This window comes from Lepidothrix coronata, unplaced genomic scaffold (genome assembly GCF_001604755.1).
Source record: "Lepidothrix coronata isolate B3197 unplaced genomic scaffold, Lepidothrix_coronata-1.0 Scaffold39, whole genome shotgun sequence".
In the NCBI taxonomy this organism is placed as follows: domain Eukaryota; kingdom Metazoa; phylum Chordata; class Aves; order Passeriformes; family Pipridae; genus Lepidothrix; species Lepidothrix coronata.
In genome coordinates, this window is record NW_016690219.1 from 4,370,379 (window position 1) to 4,393,339 (window position 22,961).

Consider the following 22,961-nt stretch of genomic DNA (forward strand, 5'->3'; position numbering starts at 1 on the left):
AAGCAATTGGAGGTAGAAACTTCAAAAGCAGCACAGAGCCACATTCTCAGGCACGGTTCCACTTGGTGGTGTAATACTGAATCCTCCACCCTGAAGTTACCAAGACAATGCAAGGGTGAGATTAGACACTTCAGGAAAGGTTGTCCCCACAGCTGATTTAGGGGTCACTGAAACCAAGTGTAGACAAGAAGACTCCACTGAACACAGAAGGAGCTCAGGGTGCTTAATGCAAACTTATTTAATTTATTCACTTCAGGGAAAATTAATCCCACCCATTGGCTGTTATCAGCAAATTTATTTAGTTATTTAATGATGTTTCCCAGAGAATAAATTGCCAAGGGAATTAATTAGGTGCTTAACCACTTCTGAAATTCATTGTGGGTGGTACTTTCACAAATGGGGAATTAGTAATTTTTAGTTAGTCACACCATTTTAAACACCTTCATCCAGTCTAGTGCTGTGACTGATATTCATATGACCTCTGCCCTCGTGAGTGCATCCTCTCCCCTATGTTCTAAGTGGAGACAATGTATAGAACCATCCAGATTTTCATGAAATAGCCATAGTATGGGAGGTTTGAAATAAAATCTTCTGCTGAGTTTGCTCAGTAATATGAACCCAGACAGCTCTTTCCTCAGCAAAAGTCCCAAAACATTCAAAAGCTATAAGATATACTGACGGAGTTATTTCTTTCCCTGGTCTCTGTTCATATTTTTTTCACCTTTCACATAATGCTTAAATATCTACCAGGTAAGAGAGAAAATTAGATTTTTTTAGACATCCTTCTACTTTGAATGGGGATTTCCCTGAGTACCTTCTCAAGGAACATAAGACTTCAAATCATATAGATAAATCTGAATGTATCAGGACACCTAGCAAGTAGGATTTGCAACATGGATATTTGCATATGGATTTCAAAAAATGCCTTGAAAACCATCAACAGGCTTTAAAAATCTGATCACGTGCCCCTAAAAAACATTTGATATTGCAATTTTAAGATCTTAATTTTCTTAGTTTTCAAAATTCTGTCACTAATTGGAAGAGGATCAGTCCTCCCTTTTTCAGTTCTCTTCTATTTTCTTGGCTGTTCTGAGAGATTTGCCAGGATCAGAAGAGTTTTAGTTAAATAAATGGGGTCATTGGTGTCATAAGTAGTGGTCCAGTTCTTGACTGTCAGGGTATAAGATGGTCTTGACCATGTGGTGATTTCCCTGTGAGATGTCAGGATGTTGTGTGTTAATTTTCCGGTGAGATATCAGGATCCTGTGGGTTCATTTCCTGGTGGGATGTCAGGATCCTGTGGGTTCCAGCAGAGCCTGTGAATTAGGTCACAAGTGTACTCACCTGCTGCTCCTGTCTCCATACACGCACCTGACTCAGCCCACAGGCTAACACAAAGCATCTAATGTCCTGCTGATGCTGGAACACTGCTCAGATGACTTGGAGAACCAATGATCCTACTGGATGAAGGAAATACTGGAAAATGCTCAGTGTCAAGCCAATTCTCTAAAATCTGGATGAGCAAAATTGAATTAAATCACAGTAATTCAAGTCTATTGTCTCGACATAAATGCATTGTAAGAGGACACAATCTGAGGCTGACCAAGAGAAGGAGAACTATCTATTCAACAGGTGTTATAGGTCAAACCAAAAAGAGATTGCTAAATCTTTTGAGTGTTGCCACATGGGGGTAAATGACACACTACAGAGTTACTACCCTCCAGTAGAAGTTGTGCGACTCAGTACAGCTGCAGGCAATTAAAGGCACCACTGCCAGCATCTGACAGCAGAATGTCAGTGTCAAAATTCAATTTGAATTGATTAAATGAGGGATGGCAACACTTTTGTTTTATGGATGGCAGCACTTCAGTCGCTTTAGATGCTCTGCTTTCAGAAATAAAATTCTTTCCCTCCCTGCTATGTTTGTGGGGGTGTTTTCAGTTGGATCGCAGTCGTTTCTCCAGTCAATCAATTAAGCCAGGGTTTGCCACTGTGTCTCAGAGTCAGCCACAAAAGAGCTGGTATGGTTCCCTGGTGCTGGGCCAAGAGGCTTCAGTGGGAACAAGGCATCAGGCAGCTTAATCTGACTTCCACCGCTGGCACAGGTTTAATGGATGTAAGGGCAGCAGAGAAATCCTGTTCTGTGGTGTTCAGCTTCTGCTCCCTTAGTGGCCCTGGACATGCTGCCTTTTTCTCCATGCCAAAAATACAGGGGTGGCTGACAGCAGAGCCTGTAGAGCTACCTGTGCCAGCAAGCCTCTCTGTGAAGGGTGATTGCTACAGTCCTTTCAAGCTTCTGTTGTGCTCCATAAATGTATTTAGAATCATAGAGTGGTTTGGGTTGCAAAGGATCTTAAAGATCATGTGGTTCCAAGCCCCAAGCCCCATCCAGCCTGGTCTTGAACACTGCCAGGGATGGAGCATCCACAGCTTCCCTGGCCAACCTGGTTCAATGCCTCATCACCTCACAGTAGAGGATTTCTTCTGTATAACTAACCAAATTAACCCACTTTCAGTTTGAAACCATTGCTCCTTGTACTTTCTCTCCATAGGGCTTGTATTGCTGCGCTGCCTGAGTAACTTGATCCATTGAGTAGACTCTCCTAAATTCAGTGGCAGTAAGTTACTCAGAGATATAAGATTTTACAGGATTAGGCTTTTAATTCTGACTCCAGGCCAGATCTGCAGCAGGTATAAATCACTGCAGGTAATTTTCACCAGCTGAAATTCTGGCCCTGAGCCCATGAGTCATGTTGTTATTTTTTCACATTGTAAATTCTTGCTGTTTCTTATTTATGTTGCTTTAGCACTTTGGGGCACTTGTTGGGAACCAGGACTCCCTGTGCTTGTCACCCTTCAAACAGAAATGCAAAAGACCCAGAGTGTTTGCAGTTTAAGTAACACGTAAACCTGCATAGAGTTTTTCAGCTTTTTATAAGTGCATTATTGCAATCAGGTCTTTGTATTATCCTGCACATGAAGTGTAAGAACACAAATTCAGTGCCTGGGTGAAAAGTTTGCACTCTACTGTAGAGGTCTAAGTGTTATTTAAAGACTGGAATTTGTTGAGCCAGCAGCAATGTGGGACATGGTCTTTAGTAACTGTTCTGAACTCTCCTCTCCATTGTGACAGCCTATTTGAGACATCTCAAAAAGACTATTTGCAGCTAAGGTTGAACCTGAGGTAAATGTGAATCTTAACTGTGGCTGAGTATCTCAGTTGTAGTATATCCTTCAGCTCCATAGAGCTCTGGTTAGCATCTTTGGAATTACTGCTATTGCCTTTAATTACTCTGAAAGGGGGTTGGAAGAAGTAAAACTAAGATTTCTTAGAGCTGAAGTAATGCTAGAAAATTCAGCTTCACTGCAGTCATATGGGCTGCTTAGTTAAATAAAGTAGCAGAGTACAGGACTCCAGTTTACTGTGTGATGGCCTCTACAGACCAGAAGAATATCTTAGGTTGTAGGTGTTTTATTAGTGTATCATAAGCTGTTCTTTCCTTCTGGCGTCTCTTTCCCTGTTTTTTTGTTGTTTGTATAGGTAGGAGAGAACATGGCACAACAGGTTCCTGTGTCCCTTTTTCCCATTGCAGGATGAGGTTTACCCTCAGGCAGACCTTGCCGGGCTATTTTGTCATAAGGTTATGTAGACTTCGGAGTACAAATTAACAACAAAGAGATGGTTCTTGGCTTTTTTTTCTAGATACTACCATAGCCATTGACAATGAGTGTTTATAAACAGTTCTTACTCTGCCCTAATCACTTATTCTTTGCTTTTTTGGGAAAGCTCTTGAAAGAGGCTTGGTGAAGGCTCTGAAGAAGCTCGATGACTACCTGAGAACCCCTCTGCCAGAGGAGATCGATGCAAACAGCACTGAAGAGGAGAAAGTGTCCAAACGCAAGTTTCTGGATGGAGATGACCTGACTCTTGCTGACTGCAACCTTCTGCCCAAACTCCATGTTGTCAAGGTGAAAGATGTCATGCAATGGTCAAAGAAGCCTTGTCTGACAGTGATGTGCCCTACTCTGGCAGCTGAGTGCTAAAGCCAACTCGTATTTCAGCAGAGAGATCTGAAGTCCTAGAAGAGCAGTTTGAAACACACTTTTATTCCTCAGTGTTTCCTATAATTTAACTAAGGGAACTTTGTACGTAGTACATGGGAAAACTGTCCCATCACTGATTAGTGGCAAAGACAATATTAAGTTCTATCTCATCTCTTTATTTTTACCCTGCTGCAAGTAACAGCAATCTTTCGTATTAATTAGTTCCTAGTATTCTTAAGAGACTTGTCAAAACCTTAGGCAGTTCCCACCCATTTGTAACTTAAGAGCAGCAGTCCATCTTTTTGGGGAATATTTATTCCATCTGGTGTTTCACACAGAGAAGTTAACAAATCAAAGTCACCGCAGAGGTCCAGGATTTAAGATGTACTCTGGTCGCTGGTATAGTGCAAATGGTGTACATCATCTTGACTTCTAAATGTTGCATTTATTTAATTTATCAGATGACATGTTGCTTTAGAATAACGCAAATACCTGGCAGACCCTGGCAAGCAAGTGAGCTAGGAATTAAAGCCAAGTCATGCATCTAATTTGGCTCCATGAGCCAAAACATAAACTGAGCCTGGGAGCTGACTGCACACATGCAGAAAGAAAAATAAATAAATTTAAAAAGTGCATAAGTCACCAGGTGAGAAATGTGATAATATCCTCACAGGTTTAGCACTTTCTTTGGCTTGTCTTCATTGATGACATTGGAGTCAGACAATGCAAAATGAATGTATGGCCCCTTACTGGTTCTTGTCTCCTTGGGATGAAATGAAAGATGTCAAAGGAGAATGAAAATTTTTCTCAGACAAGCATTGCCATAGGATATTGCCTGAAAAACATTTTGTAGATAGAAGAAAAGGGTAAATTATTTTTTCATTTGATGGAAGATGTGCGCTGGAAATTTTGAAAATCCTAAGTTTCTCAGCGGGTTTTATCTTCCCCATATGTGTGTAAAGCATCACTGAAGGCAAGAATGCTTAATTAAATGCAGTTTAGGACAGGATTTTGACTTGCATATACCAAGCGAATCCTGGTAATAAAAACAAATCACAGTAATTTCTGAGAACATGACTGTCCTAAGAAATTTGAGATGGAAAACAGCTCTACCATGTGCTTTAAAAATGAAGGGGAACTCTGTGGCACATATGTATGTAATTTATGCCCAGGAACAATTTTATACTGTCAGAAAAACTAGAGATTGGAAGCACTCATTAAATTAGCTAATCCCTCCCTTCCTATCAACTAGTTCACTCTGTCACCACAGGCTTATTCTATATAAAGGAAACTGAAATATCCCAATCCAGCAAGGTACTTAACCAACAAGCTATAAGCACAGATTAATCCCATTGACTTCAATGGGACCATACAGGTGCTTAAAATTAAGTATGCACTTAACTGTTTTCCTAAATAAGAGCCTAAGTGTTTTTAGAAATCCAAAATTTCCCTTGATAGACAATTTCCTAGTCTAACAAGCCTTGAAATAACCATTTTCTCACCAGTTTATCCCAGTGCTCCTGTTTCTAATATCTGCTAAATCATGTTGGTTTCTTAATCATGCTACCCATACCACCCTGAATTTTTCCTTTTCATGAACCAGGATAGAGCCTTCCAACAGCTGTAGGTGGTTACATCCTCTGACACCATTGGGCAGGCAAAATATATTAAATATATTAAAATTAAAATATAGTATATGTATAAAATAATTTAAAACAGAAATATTAATATGAAAAAATTATAATTTTTACTAATGCTTTTCTCTTAAATCTGTCTTTCTTTTTATGATTCAGCTCTTTCTTATGTGGCATCTCAGCTTTAAGTAATATACTAAAAACTGGTAAAAAAATCCCCCAAAACTCAATATGGTAAAATAATGAATTTCAGGTACCATAAAAGTAGTAATTTGTTGGCAGCAGCCTGGTCACCGACTTAGAATGTCCTTAGCCCAAGTAGCATCTTTGCAAGATAGGGGACAACCAACAATCCTTTTTCAGGCTTTTCTAAGTCACCAGGCATTTCTCTAATTTGCAGTTAATTCTATGACAGGAAAGAGTAAGAAGCTCTCTAGGGAGGAATCTGGAGAAATATATCACAAGAGCAAGCTGGTTTATTCTCCCTTTTGTCTTTTTGTTTTAGATTGTTGCAAAGAAATACCGCAACTTTGAGTTCCCGACGGAGATGACGGGGCTGTGGCGGTACCTGAAGAACGCCTATGCCAGGGACGAGTTCACCAACACCTGTGCAGCAGACAAGGAAATCGAGCAAGCCTATGCAGATGTGGCCAAGCGGCTCAGCAAGTCCTAACTGACCTCAGTGGTGGCTCAGTATCCCCTTTTACAGACTCTTCTCCTTGTTGCCTTAAGATATACTTTATTGTTATGCTGTCTGGTTGGCATCCCTATGACTTCCCCTGTTCCAAGTGTATTGGTCAGGGATAAATCTTCTTCTCCCTGGAGAAAAGGCAGCTCTGGTGGGGTGGGTGGAGACCCTTTAAAGTCTAACCTAAGATCTGGCTCGACTAGTATTATTTGCAATCAGTATTGGAAATAAGTCTTTACAACTTTCTTGTTTCATGTGGGGTGTATATAACCACCTGTAGTCTTTACAGTTTTAAAAATAAGATGTTAGCTGAATATTCAGATAAGAGAGTTAGGAACACATAGAACTGGTTCTTCTGTAGGTTATTTCAAGGACGCTTTTCCCCCCAGTGCTAATGAAATCCTGAGGCATGAACAAAATACAAGAGAGAGGGGGGGAAAAATAGGAGTTTGACCCTAGAGCAGAAATACTCTTAGCAGTTATATTTAAATAAACTCTCTGAATGCACGTTCTGTTTTAGCAGGCCCAAGAGTTTATAGGGTATTTATTTTTAACTTGGTGGAAGAGGGGGAAGCCAGAGCGAATATGTCAGACTTGCAGATGCTACTCTGCATAAAATTTGCATGGTGTTGTTGGATCCAAATGTTTAAAGCAAAAGAGAGTGAATGAACAATTGAGCAGGCAGCCCTTGGAAGAGCAGGGCTCGTGCCAAGATGCCCAGTGGATCAGCTGGTTGGTAGAGACAGACAGACACAGCTATAATGGGGGCAGCAGATTGACTCCAGCACCCACAGAGGGAATTGGCACAGCTAACCAAACCATGTAGGATATTGTCATCTTGACTGTATGGCTGCCAGTTCCTTTATAATTGCTATCTTGGGAAACTTGGATCAGCAGTAGAAAGCTGTCGCTGCACACGAATTCCAGGCAGGGGGAAGCGCTTTCTTCGCCTTGGGCTCCAGATGGGTCACTTTCAAGTGCTCATCATCTCACCCCAGGAGAAGTTTGCTCTGAGAGCCTCAAAGAGGGCAGGCTGAAACAGTGAGAGGCACGTTTCCAGCCAGAAATTCAGCAAGTGTGCCAGCAGAAATCCGTGCAACATGCCTCAGTCCCGTTCATCCAGGGTTTACCGATCCAGGTTCCATGATTCTGAATTAGGAATTTTTTTTTAACAGTAATTATTTTGTTCTATCTGTAGTTCTTTCCTGGCACATCTGCTTTATACTAGTGATTATTTGCACGTTCCTTTAGCAAATTCAGATTGACAGCTCTTTTACTTGAAACTCATGTGCCCCAATATGTATAGCAGTGCACATGGCTCATGATTTTTCAGTTTAGGGGGATTTATTGCTGTTTTAAAAGATAAAACAAAACTGAGCTCTAACCTGATGTGGCTCCCCTTCTGATCAGAGCTGCTAGAGCTGCACGAATTTGAGGGGAACCCTGAGCTGGTGAGCTGTGACCAACAGGAACCTCACAGCAGGCTTGTTTGCAGCCAGAGAGCTGGAGGAGTGGAGACAGCATCAAGCGCCAGCCTCTGCTGTGTGATGCTGATGACAATCTGAAACCATCCTGTTGCTTTGGTGGGATTATTCCACTTTTCACACTAACCCAGCTGGGAGTAGAATGTTACTCATTAACTGTGAAGATAGTTTGTGGTCGACTATTGTTTCTCATGCAATGGTCAATTTGTTCTGAACTTTCAAAACCTTGTAAGAAAAATCCATGAACTCTCAAGTCTTCTCCTAGAACGGGCTGTTTTATCAGTGGCTAGACAGGAGGGCAAAGGCTCGCACTCTTTAAAATATTGCTGAGAAATCAGCTGGCTCAGAGAACACTAATAGCAGCCAGAAAAATCTAATGAGATTAGAAGTGTCTGCACAAGCACATGTGGCTTGTTAAAAACATTTCTTCATGAGGTTGGAATTATTATTTGTGATATTATTTTCTTTTTTTTCCCTTTTATTCTGGCATTTATTTATTTATTTATTTATCTTGATTGAGTCTGTCCTTTCTGTCTGTTTTTCTGGTTTTGTTTTCACTCACCACGCAGGTCAAGATGGTTTGGTCAGTTTAGAAAAGTGTTATTAGCAAAGCTCTGCCAAATTCTTCCTAGTGAAAAGTTTTCTACCTGACCAATGGTCACAGGGACTTTTTTACTTCCAGTATGATTTGAAGCATGTTGATCAACAGAAACTACATTTTTCTCAGGTTTGTACTTCAGTCAGTCTCTTTGCTTAATCACAGTTGCAGTGAATCTTTGAATAAAAGACACAGAGGCGGATGCAGATTCTTTCTCTCTGCTTATTATATTTAGCTCCTAAAAGAAGACTGTCCAAACATGCAGCAGATCTCAGGCAGGGTAAGCAAACCAGGGTCTGCCCTGATTTCCATGTCTCAGTCTTCACCAGTGTGCTGAATCCTCTGGTTCTGAAACATTCTTATATGTCTTTCTGTAGTTTTCATAGATAAGGGCCAAATCACAATCAGTTGCTCTTAGCGACCTCAAATTGCATCTGTTTTTGAAAAATTATGTTTAAAAGGGTTGGGCTTATACCACAAAGAAAATGAGCTGTAAGTGCAATGAGCACTAAGATGATTTGCATGTTCTTAAAAACTTTTAAAGATTTCATTATAAAATCTAAAAATCCCCAAGCTACCTTCCTTCTAATTAATAACAAAAAAATCTTTAAATATCTTCATTTTCCTAACAGTACCCCCTAAATATCTAGATAAGATGTAACTATGGGTATGAGAAAGAATAAGAGGAAAATGGAGCAATTTTCAGCTCCCATGCCTGTTCTGCCACAATTCAAGTCTCACTCTGCATCCTAATTTGTATTTTACTCATAACTCTATTATAGGCTGATACAAGATTATGGACAGGTTCAGGCATTCCCTGACCTTTGTTTGAGTTTGAAATCCAAGTTCATGTTTTCAGATCTGTAACTTTCACTCACCTTTGTGCTTTTTGGCTTTTGTAGTCAGAAGCAGGAAATACTGGAAATCCTACACAAAAAAGTGTTTTGCTAAGATTTTGAGCTCAGTTCTCAAGACTCAGGACCCATCACCAATGAGAGTTTAAAGGGCTCCAGACTCCTTTAGGCAGGGTGTTTTTTGTGACCTTCTATTGTATTTAGAATTATAAGTAATAAATATTAATCATACAGGATTGTATATCTACATTGGCAAGGCAGCATTTCTGAAAAGAATCTAAGTGACAAGACAGACATTGCAGATTTATAATAACTTTGTTCATAAATTTTTTGCAAGATGTAAAGAAAGACATAGTGCAGAGGGGGAAGAAGCCAACAATGTGGATTTAATCATCTACATTTCAAAAATGCAGACCAAATGTCTGTGAAGATGTCCATTTCATCTAAACATTTCTTAGATATTTATTTCAAAGCTCCCTGCTCAGTCAATCCAACACTCCATTCATATTGGAACTAATATTGATTTTTCTTCTATTAGTAGTGGTATGGGAGTGCTGGAGGATCCCATAGATTAGTTACTCTTATTCTCTGTTAGACTGTTTGAATTGCCAAGAGGTCATTTTGCTGTACAGGTGGGACTGGAGAGTATCTGTTTCAAGTCTATTTAAATGAGGGCTTTAGAGAAACATTTTTTTCCAATAGAAATCACACAGTGATATTGCTTTATCAGGTATAGTGTGCAATACAGAGCTACAGGTTACTCCTCTGTTTGCACCAGCTGAAAAGCCACTGCCCAGCAGGGAATGACAGTCTATATCACAAAGAAATTAGACAAAGTTGTTTTTCTTACAAGAAAGTTCAGCTGAAATGCACGTAGCATTTTTTTTTGAATATTTATTTATTTTGTTTTAACCCCTGGCTACCTTGTTTTAACCCTCCCCTCTTGTCCCTGCTCAAATTCAGCTCCAATTTAGCCACAACCATTTCCTCAGTGCTAAGTATCAGAGTGCTCAAGGACGGGCACACAGGGAACTGTGTTTTAGTGCAACCCTTCCGTCTGGTGGGATGAAACCCCCTTTCTGCATCGACTGAGTTTGGCTAATTAGCCGAGTTTAAAGTATTGCAAAAATTTAGCCAGTGGAAGTCAGACTCCTATAAAGCCAGAAGCACATGGAAGCATTGGGTTTTTTTAAATGAATTGGTGTTTTAAAGAAAAAAATATCCCTAAAGTCTTGTGTCTTACTTCATGTGTATTCTTTCAAGCATCAGGAAGTTTGCATTTGTTTATTACTCTTCTAGATATATTCATTATTCTAGGATTGCTTTTGATATTAAGAAATATTTTTCCAGTAAGATTTTGCCTTTTTTGCCGAATCTTTCATCTCTTCATTAATTTTGATGTCTGCAATGACCTGGTAATTCCAGAGGCGGCAGGAAAGCTGTGAGGTTTATACTTGTTGAGATGTTGAAGGAGGTAGTAATTTATTTTTTTTCTGGAGAAAACAGTATTAAAAGCATTTTTAAAAATGGGTCTTTTCATCTGGGATACTTTATCCAAGAGTGATAGACTGTTTAGTCTGGATTATGAATTTCAGCACAGGCATGAGCAAGGCACCATGAAGGTGGTTTTGCCTAAGGACTTCTCTGAGATAGTAGACATGTTCCCTCTGAGTCACAAAACTTCCCATTTCCTTGGTCAGGAGGGATCTGCTGGTTTGGACACTGAACTGTGACTGACTCAGTGCTCAGCATCGAAGAGGGGGCCTGTCCCCTTTTCTCCCCTTCTGGCTGATGTGCAGGGAAAGCAGAGAGCATTGAGCTGCTTTATTGCAACACTCGGACCCAGGAAAGCCCAGAGACACCATCCAGTGCTGGTTTCCAAAACTTGATCAGTCCATGTTTTAACATGTGTAAAGGCCTGAAGAGCCCTGTAACCCCCCCTCAGGCACTCTCCACACAGGGCTCAGCAGGCTCTCATAGACCACAGCAATCATCTTACAACCCTGTTGCCCCAAATCATTCCCCTTTCAGCATTCATTGGAGAGATGCTAACGCTGAAAATACTCCAGAGGATGTGTTGTGAATGTGGTGTGTTTGAGCTGTGCTCATCAGCTAAGCAGCTCTGAATGATGACATTGTCACAGCTCAGCAGGTCACATCTCTGCTGCCAAGGGAACAACCCATCACCCTGTGGAGGACCCGAAGCTACTTCGCCAGTGATAGTGCAACCATGATGAAAGGGCCACCTTTCCTCCAGCCCAGCTTCCTTGCTGGAGTGTGTTAGAGCTCAGCTGGGGCCATGATCCAGCGCTAATGAGCATTTCTAGCTTGCAGCATGTGAATAGAGACTACTCATGTGTTTAATGTCAAACATGTGCTTGCCTGCTTGCCTGGAGAGAGGCCTAAAAGTCATGACAGAAAAGCCTATATTAATGAAGGGCATTATTATTCTCTTTCCTTTGAAACCCTGTGGCATAATTCCCAGTGGGGGAATTCCCAGTAGGAATTCCCAGAAAAGCCAAAGGCTGCATAAGCATGAAGATGTTTCAAGTTGCAAAGATGTCCTTAAGGGAACAGAAAGCACTCAAGGAGAAAAGGAAGCAGCAGCGATATACAGGGCCTTAGTGCAGAAGGACACCAGGTCTGTCCAGGTGGTAACTGGAGGAACACAACTGGTGCTGCCAGGCTCTGTTCTGGTCTCATGGGGAGGTTCAGAATGGATCTGGGACCAGGCTGGTAGTGCAGTGCCAAGGCATGTTCCCCTGTATCTCCAACCACACTCCCTATGGTGGTATCCCACAGCATAATGATGCCTCCATTGTGTCTGCCTCACTCTTATTATGAAGTGGCTTGTCTAAAGAAAGGGTGGGGTATTTTTTTTTTTATATACATACATGGAATAAAAACAATCCAAATACACTTTAATGGCTCTCAACATGATACTGTCAATTCTCACCACAGAGTGGAATTTGTTGGTGGAAATTAAATTAAATTAAATTAAAACAGAAAAGCTTGGCTATTGCTAATGGGTACTACTGGGAGCCCTAAAAGCAGTTTGCAGTGTAGAACCATAACAGGAGCGAACATCCTTTAATTCCCAGAATCGCTTGGGTTTCACAGGGTCATTTTAGCCTATTCTGCTGCACTGCTGAGAAGTTGCTCTTTCCCAGTCTCCCTAGGTCTATAAACTCTGAAGAATTTGGGAAATGGCTACAGGCACCACATCAGTCTTTTTCGCTCTTTTTTTTCTCCTTCATTAAATGAACTACTTTAGTTTGGAAGTAAGCAATAAGTAAATAGAATCTGCAAACAGCAGATTTCTCTACTTTTTCTTTAAGAAAGTTTTTAAGAGCTTTCAGGAAAAGAGAGGTTATTCTCAGCTTTGGGAATAAACTGTGGTATAAAATATATATGGAAGTGGGATTCTGATTAAATAATTGAAATAGAAAGATCTCAGTTTGTTTTAAGGAGCATGCTTAGGACTAAATGAACAGCATACTCCAGTTATTGCAGTAGAGAGTTAAGAATCAGTTCTAATTTCCATTTTTTTAAATATTATTTTTTAATTACTTATTTTCAACATAGAAACTGTATATACATATATATTTTTATATATATAAGTATATATTTTCTGTTAATTTTACTGCATTATTTAATGCAATAGTGCTGTGAAGTTTGTTGGGATGGAGGGTGGCATGAAGAGGAAAACTTACACTCTTGAAACAGCGCTATTATTTCTGTGTCTTTGATTTGGTTCCCATTTGGATAAACAAGAACCACACCATTTAGTTGTGTAGAAGCAGGATCTCAACTTCACAGATCCAGAAAGTTTGACAGTCCCTTGGAGGACAGAGTAATTTGCTGTTTAGCAATCTGAGCCTTGTAGTGGGCACAGCACATTTCGGAAGGCGTCCAGGACTGTCCTTGGGTGAAGGAGCGTGTTGCTTGCAAAGCACCCCAGTGAATCCCCCGCAGTTATAAAATGAGATTAAGCCATCATGAGATGTGGACTGGCCAACCCCAAACCAGACACACTCGCCTGCAGCGCAGCCGCTAAATTGGTCTGACATCAGGAACCGCAGCGAAGGAGCTTGGCCTCAGCAGTGAGTCAAAGCAGCATCTTTGTCACCAGTCATTTTCTATTTATAATGACACAGATCTATTTTATAATCACGGGGAGGCACAACAGGAGTGTGCTTTGTTCTGCCTAAATCGCATTTCTCGTGCGGGTGCGTTTAAACACAGCCCCTGGCCCTTTGCCGCACACCACACACACCCAGGGCGGGCAGTTCTGGCACAACAATGCACACCCTGTCGTGCTTGAGTGCTCAAAGCCTCCTGTGCTGGAGCAATAAACTCCTACTAAATGGCCTAAAAACGTTCCCTTAAGTGCACTGAGCTGCCAGGCCTCCTCACTTCTCATTTCCAAAGCTGCTCTGTGTCTAAGCCTTGGGTTTCAAACAAACCAGGAGTGTATTGTGTTGTTTAGTGGTGGAAATTACTGGGCATTATTAACTGTAAGAAATTGGGATGAAAAACCCCAAACCCCAACCAGCCCTCTTTCCAAGTGCAAAACTGACAGCTTGTGCTGCAGGAGACTGTATTTTCAGAGGTCGTGAACAAATTCCCAGTAGCTGCTCAGAGAATGGATCCTCATCTGTGCAAACCTTGGAGCTACGACGGCAATCCCCCTTTGTTACTTTCTTCTCTTTTTTTTTTTTTTATTGAAGGGTCCTGCTCTGTATTTCCTAGAAAATTTATGATGAAGTGATCAATAGATTTATTTTTGTAATCTGAGTGTTTTCAGTTCTGAAGCCTGAAGATCAAAACCAAGTTGCATAGTGAGATTTAGGGGTGAACAGAAGTGCTTTTTTTTTTTCCTCACAAACCCGTTCACTTTCAGATCCTGACTCATTTGGGGCATGATCCTCATTACTTTGAGAGGGTCTGAGGTTGAAGGAGAGGAAGGGGAGCCCATTGTACATGCTACTGTCCTTCCACTGAGAGAGGATAGCAGGAACCGGTCTGGAAGTCCGTAAGAGATGTACGACAAGTTTCCTATCCAGTGTGTGAGCAATCTGTGCAGAGACCTGCATGACCCCAACTGACCCACAATTGCTTAAAAACTGCACTGACATTCAAAAGCAAAATTTGAGCTGTTAACAATGGCATGGAGATCGGACAGACACAGTACCTGTTCAGGGCATTATACAGGCAAAAATTGGCTCATTTAAAAAGGCTAACACCCAATTTGATGACTGGATTTTCTCCTCCAAAATGTCATTAATCTCAGAAATACCTAATCTCTTCAGGGCTACCACCTGAATTATTGGACTAAAAGCAAGATCAGGAACTTGTAAGGAGAAAGCAGGAATTACCTTTAAACTCAGACCTGCTAAGGTTCAAAGAAAAGTAATTTATTTGTAAACAACCATTTTATGGTGGCTGACAGTGAAAAGTAACTGTGTATCCGGGGGTCTCCATCAGATAAGAAAGAAAGCCAGGATAAATCCCTTTGCAGACTTGTGTTTTTCAGTTGAGGCACATCCTCTCTTAGTGGGCAGTTTTAGATTAGATTCCAACCTTTTGGAGTAGGAACTGTATATTTCTTCTCTGCATGTGCAGCTCCTTACACAACAGGAGCCTGATTAGGGTCTTTGTGTGCTGCTCTAGCCCTCATAATCTATAATAATAGGAAAAATATAATTAAAATGTCATTGCAGTTCACCTTTCATATTATGATTGTGCTACTGTACTCTGTCAACTGTGAATAAAATAATGTCCTTTTTGTATAATAGGTAGTATATTTTATTATTGAAGAAAGAGTTTAATTTTTAAACTCAAAAAAGTATCTGCTTATTGTTTCATTTTAAGCTTCTAAATAGATTAAGTAAATATTTCTTTTGTATCCTTCAACTGAGTATCTGTTAAATGAAGAAATCCACCTTCCTGTATTGGAGCTGTTTATAATTATATTCCAAGAGTGATTAACACCTGATAATTTGAATAAAAGTGGTTTATTTTCTCATCGGGGTATTCCTGAAATTTTGTTTATTTTGTTTATTGGGGTTTTTTTTGAACAGGCAACTTTTCCTTGGCTGCAAGAAAAAATGTGTGGTCACAGCTTGAATACAACTACTCATGATCTAAAAATGGGATATGAGAACTGGTGGGGTTATAATACATGTCTATAAAATAATGGGTGGGGTGAAATGGGGAATGATTATTCACTATTTTTTATATCACAGGTTATGTGTTCCTAATGAAATAATCAAGCAGCAAGTTTAAAATAATCAGAAAGAAATATCTTTTTACATAGTGTGTAATTAAACTTTGGAGCCCTTTACCAGAGGATGCTGTGCAGGTCAAAATGAATATGGGGTTCAAATATGGACATACTAACTTCCTGAAGAACAGATCTATTAATGTTGTTAAACAAGAAACTTTGGAAGCCATTTCCAGGTCAAGAAGTCCCCAAATACCAAGGCTTAGAGAAGGTCCATGAGGAAGTAGATTTCTGTTTGTCTTATTTCTTTCACTGCTTCTGCTATGAGAGGTTAGACATGGCTGAGGGAGGGCTGGGTGCCTTGGCTCTAGGATGGCCTTTCTGATGTTATGATACACAAATGTGAAGTATTGTAAATTGAATTCCATCACAAAACTTTGAATTTTTCTTCCGCAGAGCAAACCACTTCCAGAGGGGCATTAGAGANAGGCTTGGAATCCCTCTCTTAGCAAATGACAGGGAATCACATTCCATCTAAAGCAACAGGAGTTCATCATCCAACAGCTGCAGCTGTAGAGGAGCAAGTAGGATTTCTCCAAGGTTACATATCGACTTCTCTTCTGGTCACCCAAGATTGTACTCTATGGGCCACATCTCTGTAGTATTGCATCACGCTGGTACCACATCTCTTTGATGTTATGTGTGGTATAAAAATGAGGATCTATTTCAAATTCTCCAAACTCAAGGTGGTGCCAGCCTAATGTTTCTGTTTTAACTAGTTGTTATACCTGTTAGCTGAAATACCTATTCACTTGTTCAGAACTGTAGAAATCCAGGGCCTTGGCTGATTGCTTCTGGGACAAGCTCTCAATATGCAAGCACCCAGGTGCGTCTTCAGAGCAAATGTGTTCTTTTTCCCTTTCTCTCCAATTGTGGCAGGATGAAAGAAAGCCAGGGAATCTGAAAAACTTGCCATTGGGCTTATCAAAGAATTAATAAATATCTTTTTTGCCCATTTTGTAGCCAGTCCTGAATGGAAGTTCAGCTTTGCTGTTTGGTCACTCAGCTGTGTAGGTGACCATGGCCAGCATTGTTGTTGGCTGATTGGTGACACTGGTGTGCATTTTCTAATAGAAATTCACACCTTGCACAACTCCATCATGTCCCTGCCTCACCAGAACCACAGGTATGAGACTGTTTCATCCTGCTGAGCATCTCTGAGAGTGGTCAGTACTGAAAGCTTCACAGAGGGTTGCTGGTAGCCCCCGGCCTTGGATTTTGACTACACATAAAAATGTTCCACACTGGTGGTGTTTTTTTAGTGTTTATTTCATTAAAAATCATTACTTATAGCTCTGGCTCCTCTCACTGTACAAAAAAACCTGACGCTGGTCTCAGGCTCTCTGGATAGTGGTCTAGGTCATGTTTTACAGCAGTGAAACTAAGAGCATCAGATCCATTGGGCACTGTGTAAAATAAGAGGTTTCTGTGCTTAAGTGATTGTGATTACTGCCCTGAATGATGAAAAATGGGGTGAGTAACAACCTGGATCACTTATCATTTTTCCTGTCTTTATTTTATCAGTCCTTATGCATTTGCTCTGAACAAGCCAAAGCTCTCCCTTTTCCATAGCAATATCTTGCTGCTTCTGGTCATTTTTTTGGTCATTTGGTCTCTGAAGGATCTCTTCTACCCAGCTAATCGCTCTCTCTGACGGGGATTTGTACTGCTGTCTCTCCCTGCTTGCCATGTGAAAAATAGAGCCCTTTACGGGCTCCACGGAGCCGCTGGCACCTCTTCCTTCAGGGATGGGGTGGGGGGAAGCTTTGTCAAGGAGGGTTTAGTTTGGTTTTTCTTTTTTATCTTAATACCTGATGTAACACTCTACATGTCCTGCTAGACACACTGCAGTCAGTCCAGTCTGCGCCAGGCAAGAGTTTAGACATTTCAGGTGTCATCCATCCTTCATATCTTGTGCATGCCTTTCCTTTCATGAGCCCAGCAGATGCCTTTAATTGCCAGCCTTTGCTTCTTGGCTTTCCAAGAAGTAGCAGAGGAACTATGGAGTCCCTCTGGCGAAGGATGAAACGAAGGGGCCCAGCAGTGTTATGACATTTCTAGCACTGAATTGGCTTTGGGAAGAATGGGCTCTTTCCTCCTGTTAGATAAGCACAGAAATCTTAAGCAGATGCTTGCAAAACATCAAACAAATATATACTTAAAAAAAATAAATATAGGCTATACCCACATGCCCCATAATCTGGCCAATATTCAGCCACCGCTGACAGGATCTTGCCTTTCTCTGGTGAAGCCTGGAGGAAAAGAAAAACCCGCAGTCTAGCCACTCCTCAGCAGGACTGGAACTGGCTCCTCCAGCATCCCAGAGCTCAGTGTGGCAATGCCAGTGGCTGGTGGCCAATCTCCAACCCACCCTGTTGTTCAGCAGCTAGTGGGAAATGCAGCCCTTCTCTCTTGGGTGTTGTGTGTACACCCCAGGGACTTTAATCTGTTTAAGTTTCTGCCTAAATCAGCATTGCAGAATGCAAAGGGGAATTTAATGCCATAGGGAAGAAGGTGCAGCAGTTTGAAAATCCCAGATTGCCAAAAACAAAAAGAAAGGATATTTTCTTTAGTGCACACGTAACCCTTGTGCTCCTGATTTCCAGAGCAGAGAGAATAGGGGAGGATTTTTTCTGGTTCCCTTTCCCTGCTTTGAAAGCCACAGGTTCTGGGAAAAGCTGGAGGGAAGAATATTAATTGAGAAGTGTGAGAAAGAATTTATTGCAAGAAGTTCCACTTCTCCCAACCCTTTGTTAAAATAATGTTAAAGAACATTATTGGTGCCGAGGGAAGGACTTTGAAGAACCTGTTGGAGTTCAGGTCACCTGTGTAATCCTCATTCAGCTCCTTGTGTGGGTAGGTTGTGGTACCAGTTTTCAACAGCTCACATACCACATCCTGAGCAGCTCCTGTCCCATTCAGTGCCCTGGATGGGTGATACAATTTGTTTTCTTGGCATGGTGTCATGCTGGGCCGCCTTTATTCCTTGTTTCTCAGCCTGTTAGGAAGGTCTTTAAAATAGTCGTGGTATCATGTGCTTTCTGCAGCAGCGTTGTTTGTAACTGCTTCACAAACATTCATTAGACCACTTCATGTGTCCCTGAGGGGCATGGGATGATGTTTCACAGCGTGGGAACCAAGACTGAAAACTTCAGATGTGAGTTTTCACTTTGAATGCTTGGTTTCACGTATTTGAGACATGATTTCTCTCAGTATGTCACACTGCACTGCAGTTTCAGGGCGCTGCTGCACAAATAAATTCAATATGCTGGGATGACTCCCAATCTTTAGGACAGACTGGCACAAAATGGCTCCTGTCCATACTGGTTTGCCCTCCTAAACTGAATGGCTGCCTGCAAATCACTTATTAGAAACCTCCTTGGACAAATGAGCTTCCAAATGATTCCAAAAGCTGGTTTGGGAGGATACTAGGTGGCCTAAGCCAAAGGAGGTCTCACAGGCTAGACATATAGGTGTGGTGTATTTGGTGTATATATACACTAAGTAGTAAAGGCAGGTGTTTGGGTTGTGTACTCACTGCTTTCAAGTGCAATCAAGAGTGCTCAGAAGTTCCTGCCCCTCAACTGTTGCTTCAGGTCCGAGTGCCACCATGATGCTAGTATATAAAAAGTAACAAATTTGGGGGAGGTGAGAAGTATTTGATTTTTCCTAGCTTTAGAGTGTTTGAGTTTGCACGTGTAGTAATGCACTACTGTAGTTTTCCATTGTATAATGTTTTTTGCACATATGTACATCTATTTCTACATGCATGTGCATACACAAATAGGGTGACACCCTTCCCTCTGTGCAGCATTTTAATTCTAAGTATCCTTAATGATCTCAGAAAATCAGTGCAGTTGGTATTTGATCTGCCACAGGGGACCAGCTGGCTTTGGCAACATGTCTTTGCTGAAGCCTGGGTCCTCGGGAGGTTATTTATCACACTGCAGTGAGAGTCGTGCTGCTGTGCCTGCTCAGCTGGGAACATTCACTGTCCCTCGCCATGGGCATGATTCCCCAGGGAGAGCCCCACAGCTGTTGGAGCCAGTTGGATGCCTTGCTCTGCATCCAGCGGGAGTAGCACTCATATTTATGGTGTATGGGCTAAAATCTTTATTCATAAAGAAGCAGCTTTTCGTTGTCAACGTGGATGTTGAACTAATCAGAAAGGGGAGCAGAAGGGTGGGGACAGGAAAAGAGGAGTTTGTGGGAATATAACAATGTTAAAGAAAAAACTCTGCTTGCTGTCAGTTAAGTCTCTCCATTAGTTACCTCTACCATTATGGATTCATTTTAAGATCCAGACTTCAATATACATAACTTTAAATCACTAACATCCTTCATGGCTCTGTGATTTGCTGGTTCCATATGTAGCCTCTTGGCCCATTGCATTGGCACAGGTTCAACTCTTGTTCTTTGGGTTACGGTTTCCTCGCTTTGATGGGGGGATCAGGAGGGGAAGAAGAGGGAAAGAGCAGAAAGGGATGGTGAGACAGAAGGAAAGTGTTGAGGGAGAAAGAAAAAAATGGAAGGAAAAGAGAGCAGCAAAAGGAAAAGTAGAAATAATAGAAAGGGAGAGAAAGCTTAAAATAAATTAGGAGAAGTAAAAAAGCAGTATGGAAAAAGCAGAAAGAGGAAAACAATGAGAAATGTTGTCATGAGCAGCTGTCCCCATCCTGCTACTTGTGGCAGCACTGGGATGCTGTGAAGCAGGAGGAGAGGGCTGATGCAGCCTTTCCCAAGTGCCTGGAATGGCAGTGCCATGCTGCTGCTCATCCCCTCGCAAACAGGCTCAGTCCCTGCCTGAACTTTATAATTAAGCTCACTGAGATTTTGCTTGGGGTCTGGGCTGACAGCTGTATTGAATTTTGGTTTATTGTGTGATTTATCAGGGCCGTCGATGGGTGTTTGGATGATTTAGTGCTGCAAAAATACCTTGGAATGCAATGCACAGCAATATCTGCATTATTAATAACAATAATAATAAAGATAAATGTCCCTCCCCAGAGCTTTCGATGGCTGTGCCACTCAATTTAACATTTTAACAGTGGCATGTGGCCTCTCCATGGCACCTGGTAGCGTCTGATGGATTCAAGCAGGCAAAGAAAAGGTTATTTGTCAAACACTCAGCCTCAACTGTACAGTATTTTGAAAGTTCCAGGTCAGAGCTTGAACCACATTCCTGTCCCTGACATCCAGCGAGACTGAACTTTGTCATGTTATTAAGCTGTCAGCAGCACTGGGGCGTTATTTGGATTTCTGGTGGGAACTCCTTGCACATGCTTGGGGTGCTCTAGTGGGATTATATCAACACCATTGTAAAACACACACAAATGAGCTGTGCTGTAATTACCACATGAAGACCTCACTTGGCTGGGTTAATCAGCAGAGAATGGAAATACCAGATAAACATAAATGGCCCAACAGGATGTCTTTTCCAGTGGCAACAATGCCATTGTTTCCTAGGAGACCAGCCTGATTCTGGGGCTCCTCTGGCAGGCAAACCACTGACTGCTCATCTGTGCCATGGAGGAGCAACGTGGGGCTCTGCTTCATCCTCTGCACCAGCTTCCTACAGGCATGACCAGGCAGGACCAGAGCTGGGAAGATAGAGAGGGACCAAGGTATTTACATATATTAAAAGTATCTGTGATACTTGCTGATTAAAATTTAAAAAAAAAGTTTTCTCCACATCCTTGCACTAGTTCCACTGAAAGATCTGCTTTGCATGAGAGTCCTGCACCCACTAGGTAGGACAGAGGCTGCTTTCTGTGCACCCCTCCCTGTGATGCTCTCTGAAGTGGAAGGGGCAATTACAGCATTATCAGTTCCAGCTGCCTATCGGGAAGGGAACACTTGGGAAAAGCAACTGTCTGGGGCAGTTTGTTCTGTTGGTCACCATTCAACAAGTCACATTTTAGTGTGCTTTTACCATTTGGCTTTTGGGAGAGAGACAACCTGAATTAAATTGATTGCATCTCCCAGTAGCCACAAGTCACAATGGCCAAGTGGGACCTTGGTGGCACCAATGCTGGGCAGTGCAGAAATCCTCCTTCACAAATCCTCCTTTCTCTGCCCAGTACATCAGACTTGTTTTAACTACAGAGCATCTGGGGGCTATGACTAATGCCATGAGTGGTGGTTTGCTAAACAAACTGCTGGGTTGCTGGAAAATGTCCTTGTCCCAGGTGTTTGCGACAACCTCCACAACTTAGTCCATGGACAAGAGGTTACCTGAGCACTCCTTAAGTCAGTGATGGTGTTTATCCAGAGTAGTTTGGATGAGCAGTGAGGATGATAGTGCATAAGCCTGCCTGGCTCTGTCAGGAGGTGATAATAGAGCATCTGATTAATCCTTTCCTCTAGAAAAACTACAGGGAAACATAAGGGATAGAGAGAAATAGTCAATGGTAACACCAGCATGGCTCAGCACAGCAAGCTTTGGAAGAGGTTTTCCACAAAGTCTGACATCCCATTATTGTAATGTAGAAATAAAATAATGAAAGTATATGACACTCTATGTCAATAATAAAAGTTAGTGCTATGATTTAGTTGACTTGCTGATGTTTCGTCAAAGGTTGAACTCAATGATCTTGGCAATCTTTTCCTACCTTAATGACTCTGTGGTTCTATTACTGTGAGTTCTTGAAGTGACTATGCTACTCCCATGAATTTGCAATCCAGATGAAATAAAAATTTCATACTGGAGCCTCCATTTGAAGTGAAGGGATTGTCCAGACACGTTCACTCATCACTCATATGGCCAGGTTAATAGTTCAGGTCTCATCTCCTGGACATGTATGAAGCCCAGGTTCATCAATGCCTTCCCATTCCTGGCTTGCAGGAGGGTTTGCTCCTCCACAGAAAGGAAGGGGAGAGGAAAAGGGTGGTGATCAGTGGCAAGAGAAATCTAGAGACAGTGAGTTTGGAATACAGAGCCAGAGCCAAGAAGGAATGGTGTTTCCTTAGGGCCTTTTTGCCATCTGCTGGTTCAACAGAAAAGAATAGCCAGACCATGCTCTGAAAATCCTCTCTGAGCCCCCAGGTGTCCCTGTGTGGTGGTGGGAAACACTTTTCCCCCTGCAGTTATAAAATGGTAAAACCCTAGGGGGTGGTGACCCTTGAAGTTTTGAGGTTTTACCCAATGAGCGCTTCTGCAAAACATAAACATATCACAAGCAGAACGGAAGAGAAGGTTGTTGTAGTTGTTGTAGAAGAAGTAGTCATGTTGTAGGAGCCACGAGGAGAAAGAGCAGCAGCCCCTCTGGGGGCTGGGCCCCCCCAGCCCCCAGCAGGGGGGCTGCAGGGACTTGGAACAGTGTTAGACTGAGCTAAGTGCCTGTAGCTAGAAAGCTGAAGGAGTTTTCTCCACC

General features: G+C 41.7%; 1 protein-coding gene across 2 annotated transcripts in view; it reads left to right on the forward strand.

Moving 5' to 3' along the window:
* Positions 1 to 14,037, forward strand: part of CLIC5 (chloride intracellular channel 5) — a 75,954-nt gene extending 61,917 nt beyond the window's left edge. For both annotated transcript variants that reach the window (XM_017813083.1, XM_017813084.1), the window contains 2 exons: positions 3,788 to 3,969; positions 6,184 to 14,037. In XM_017813083.1, coding sequence (XP_017668572.1) covers positions 3,788 to 3,969; positions 6,184 to 6,351 — 350 coding nt within the window. In that variant the 3' untranslated portion in view covers positions 6,352 to 14,037. The remainder of the gene's footprint in view (positions 1 to 3,787; positions 3,970 to 6,183) is intronic.
* Positions 14,038 to 22,961: the final 8,924 nt, after the last annotated feature.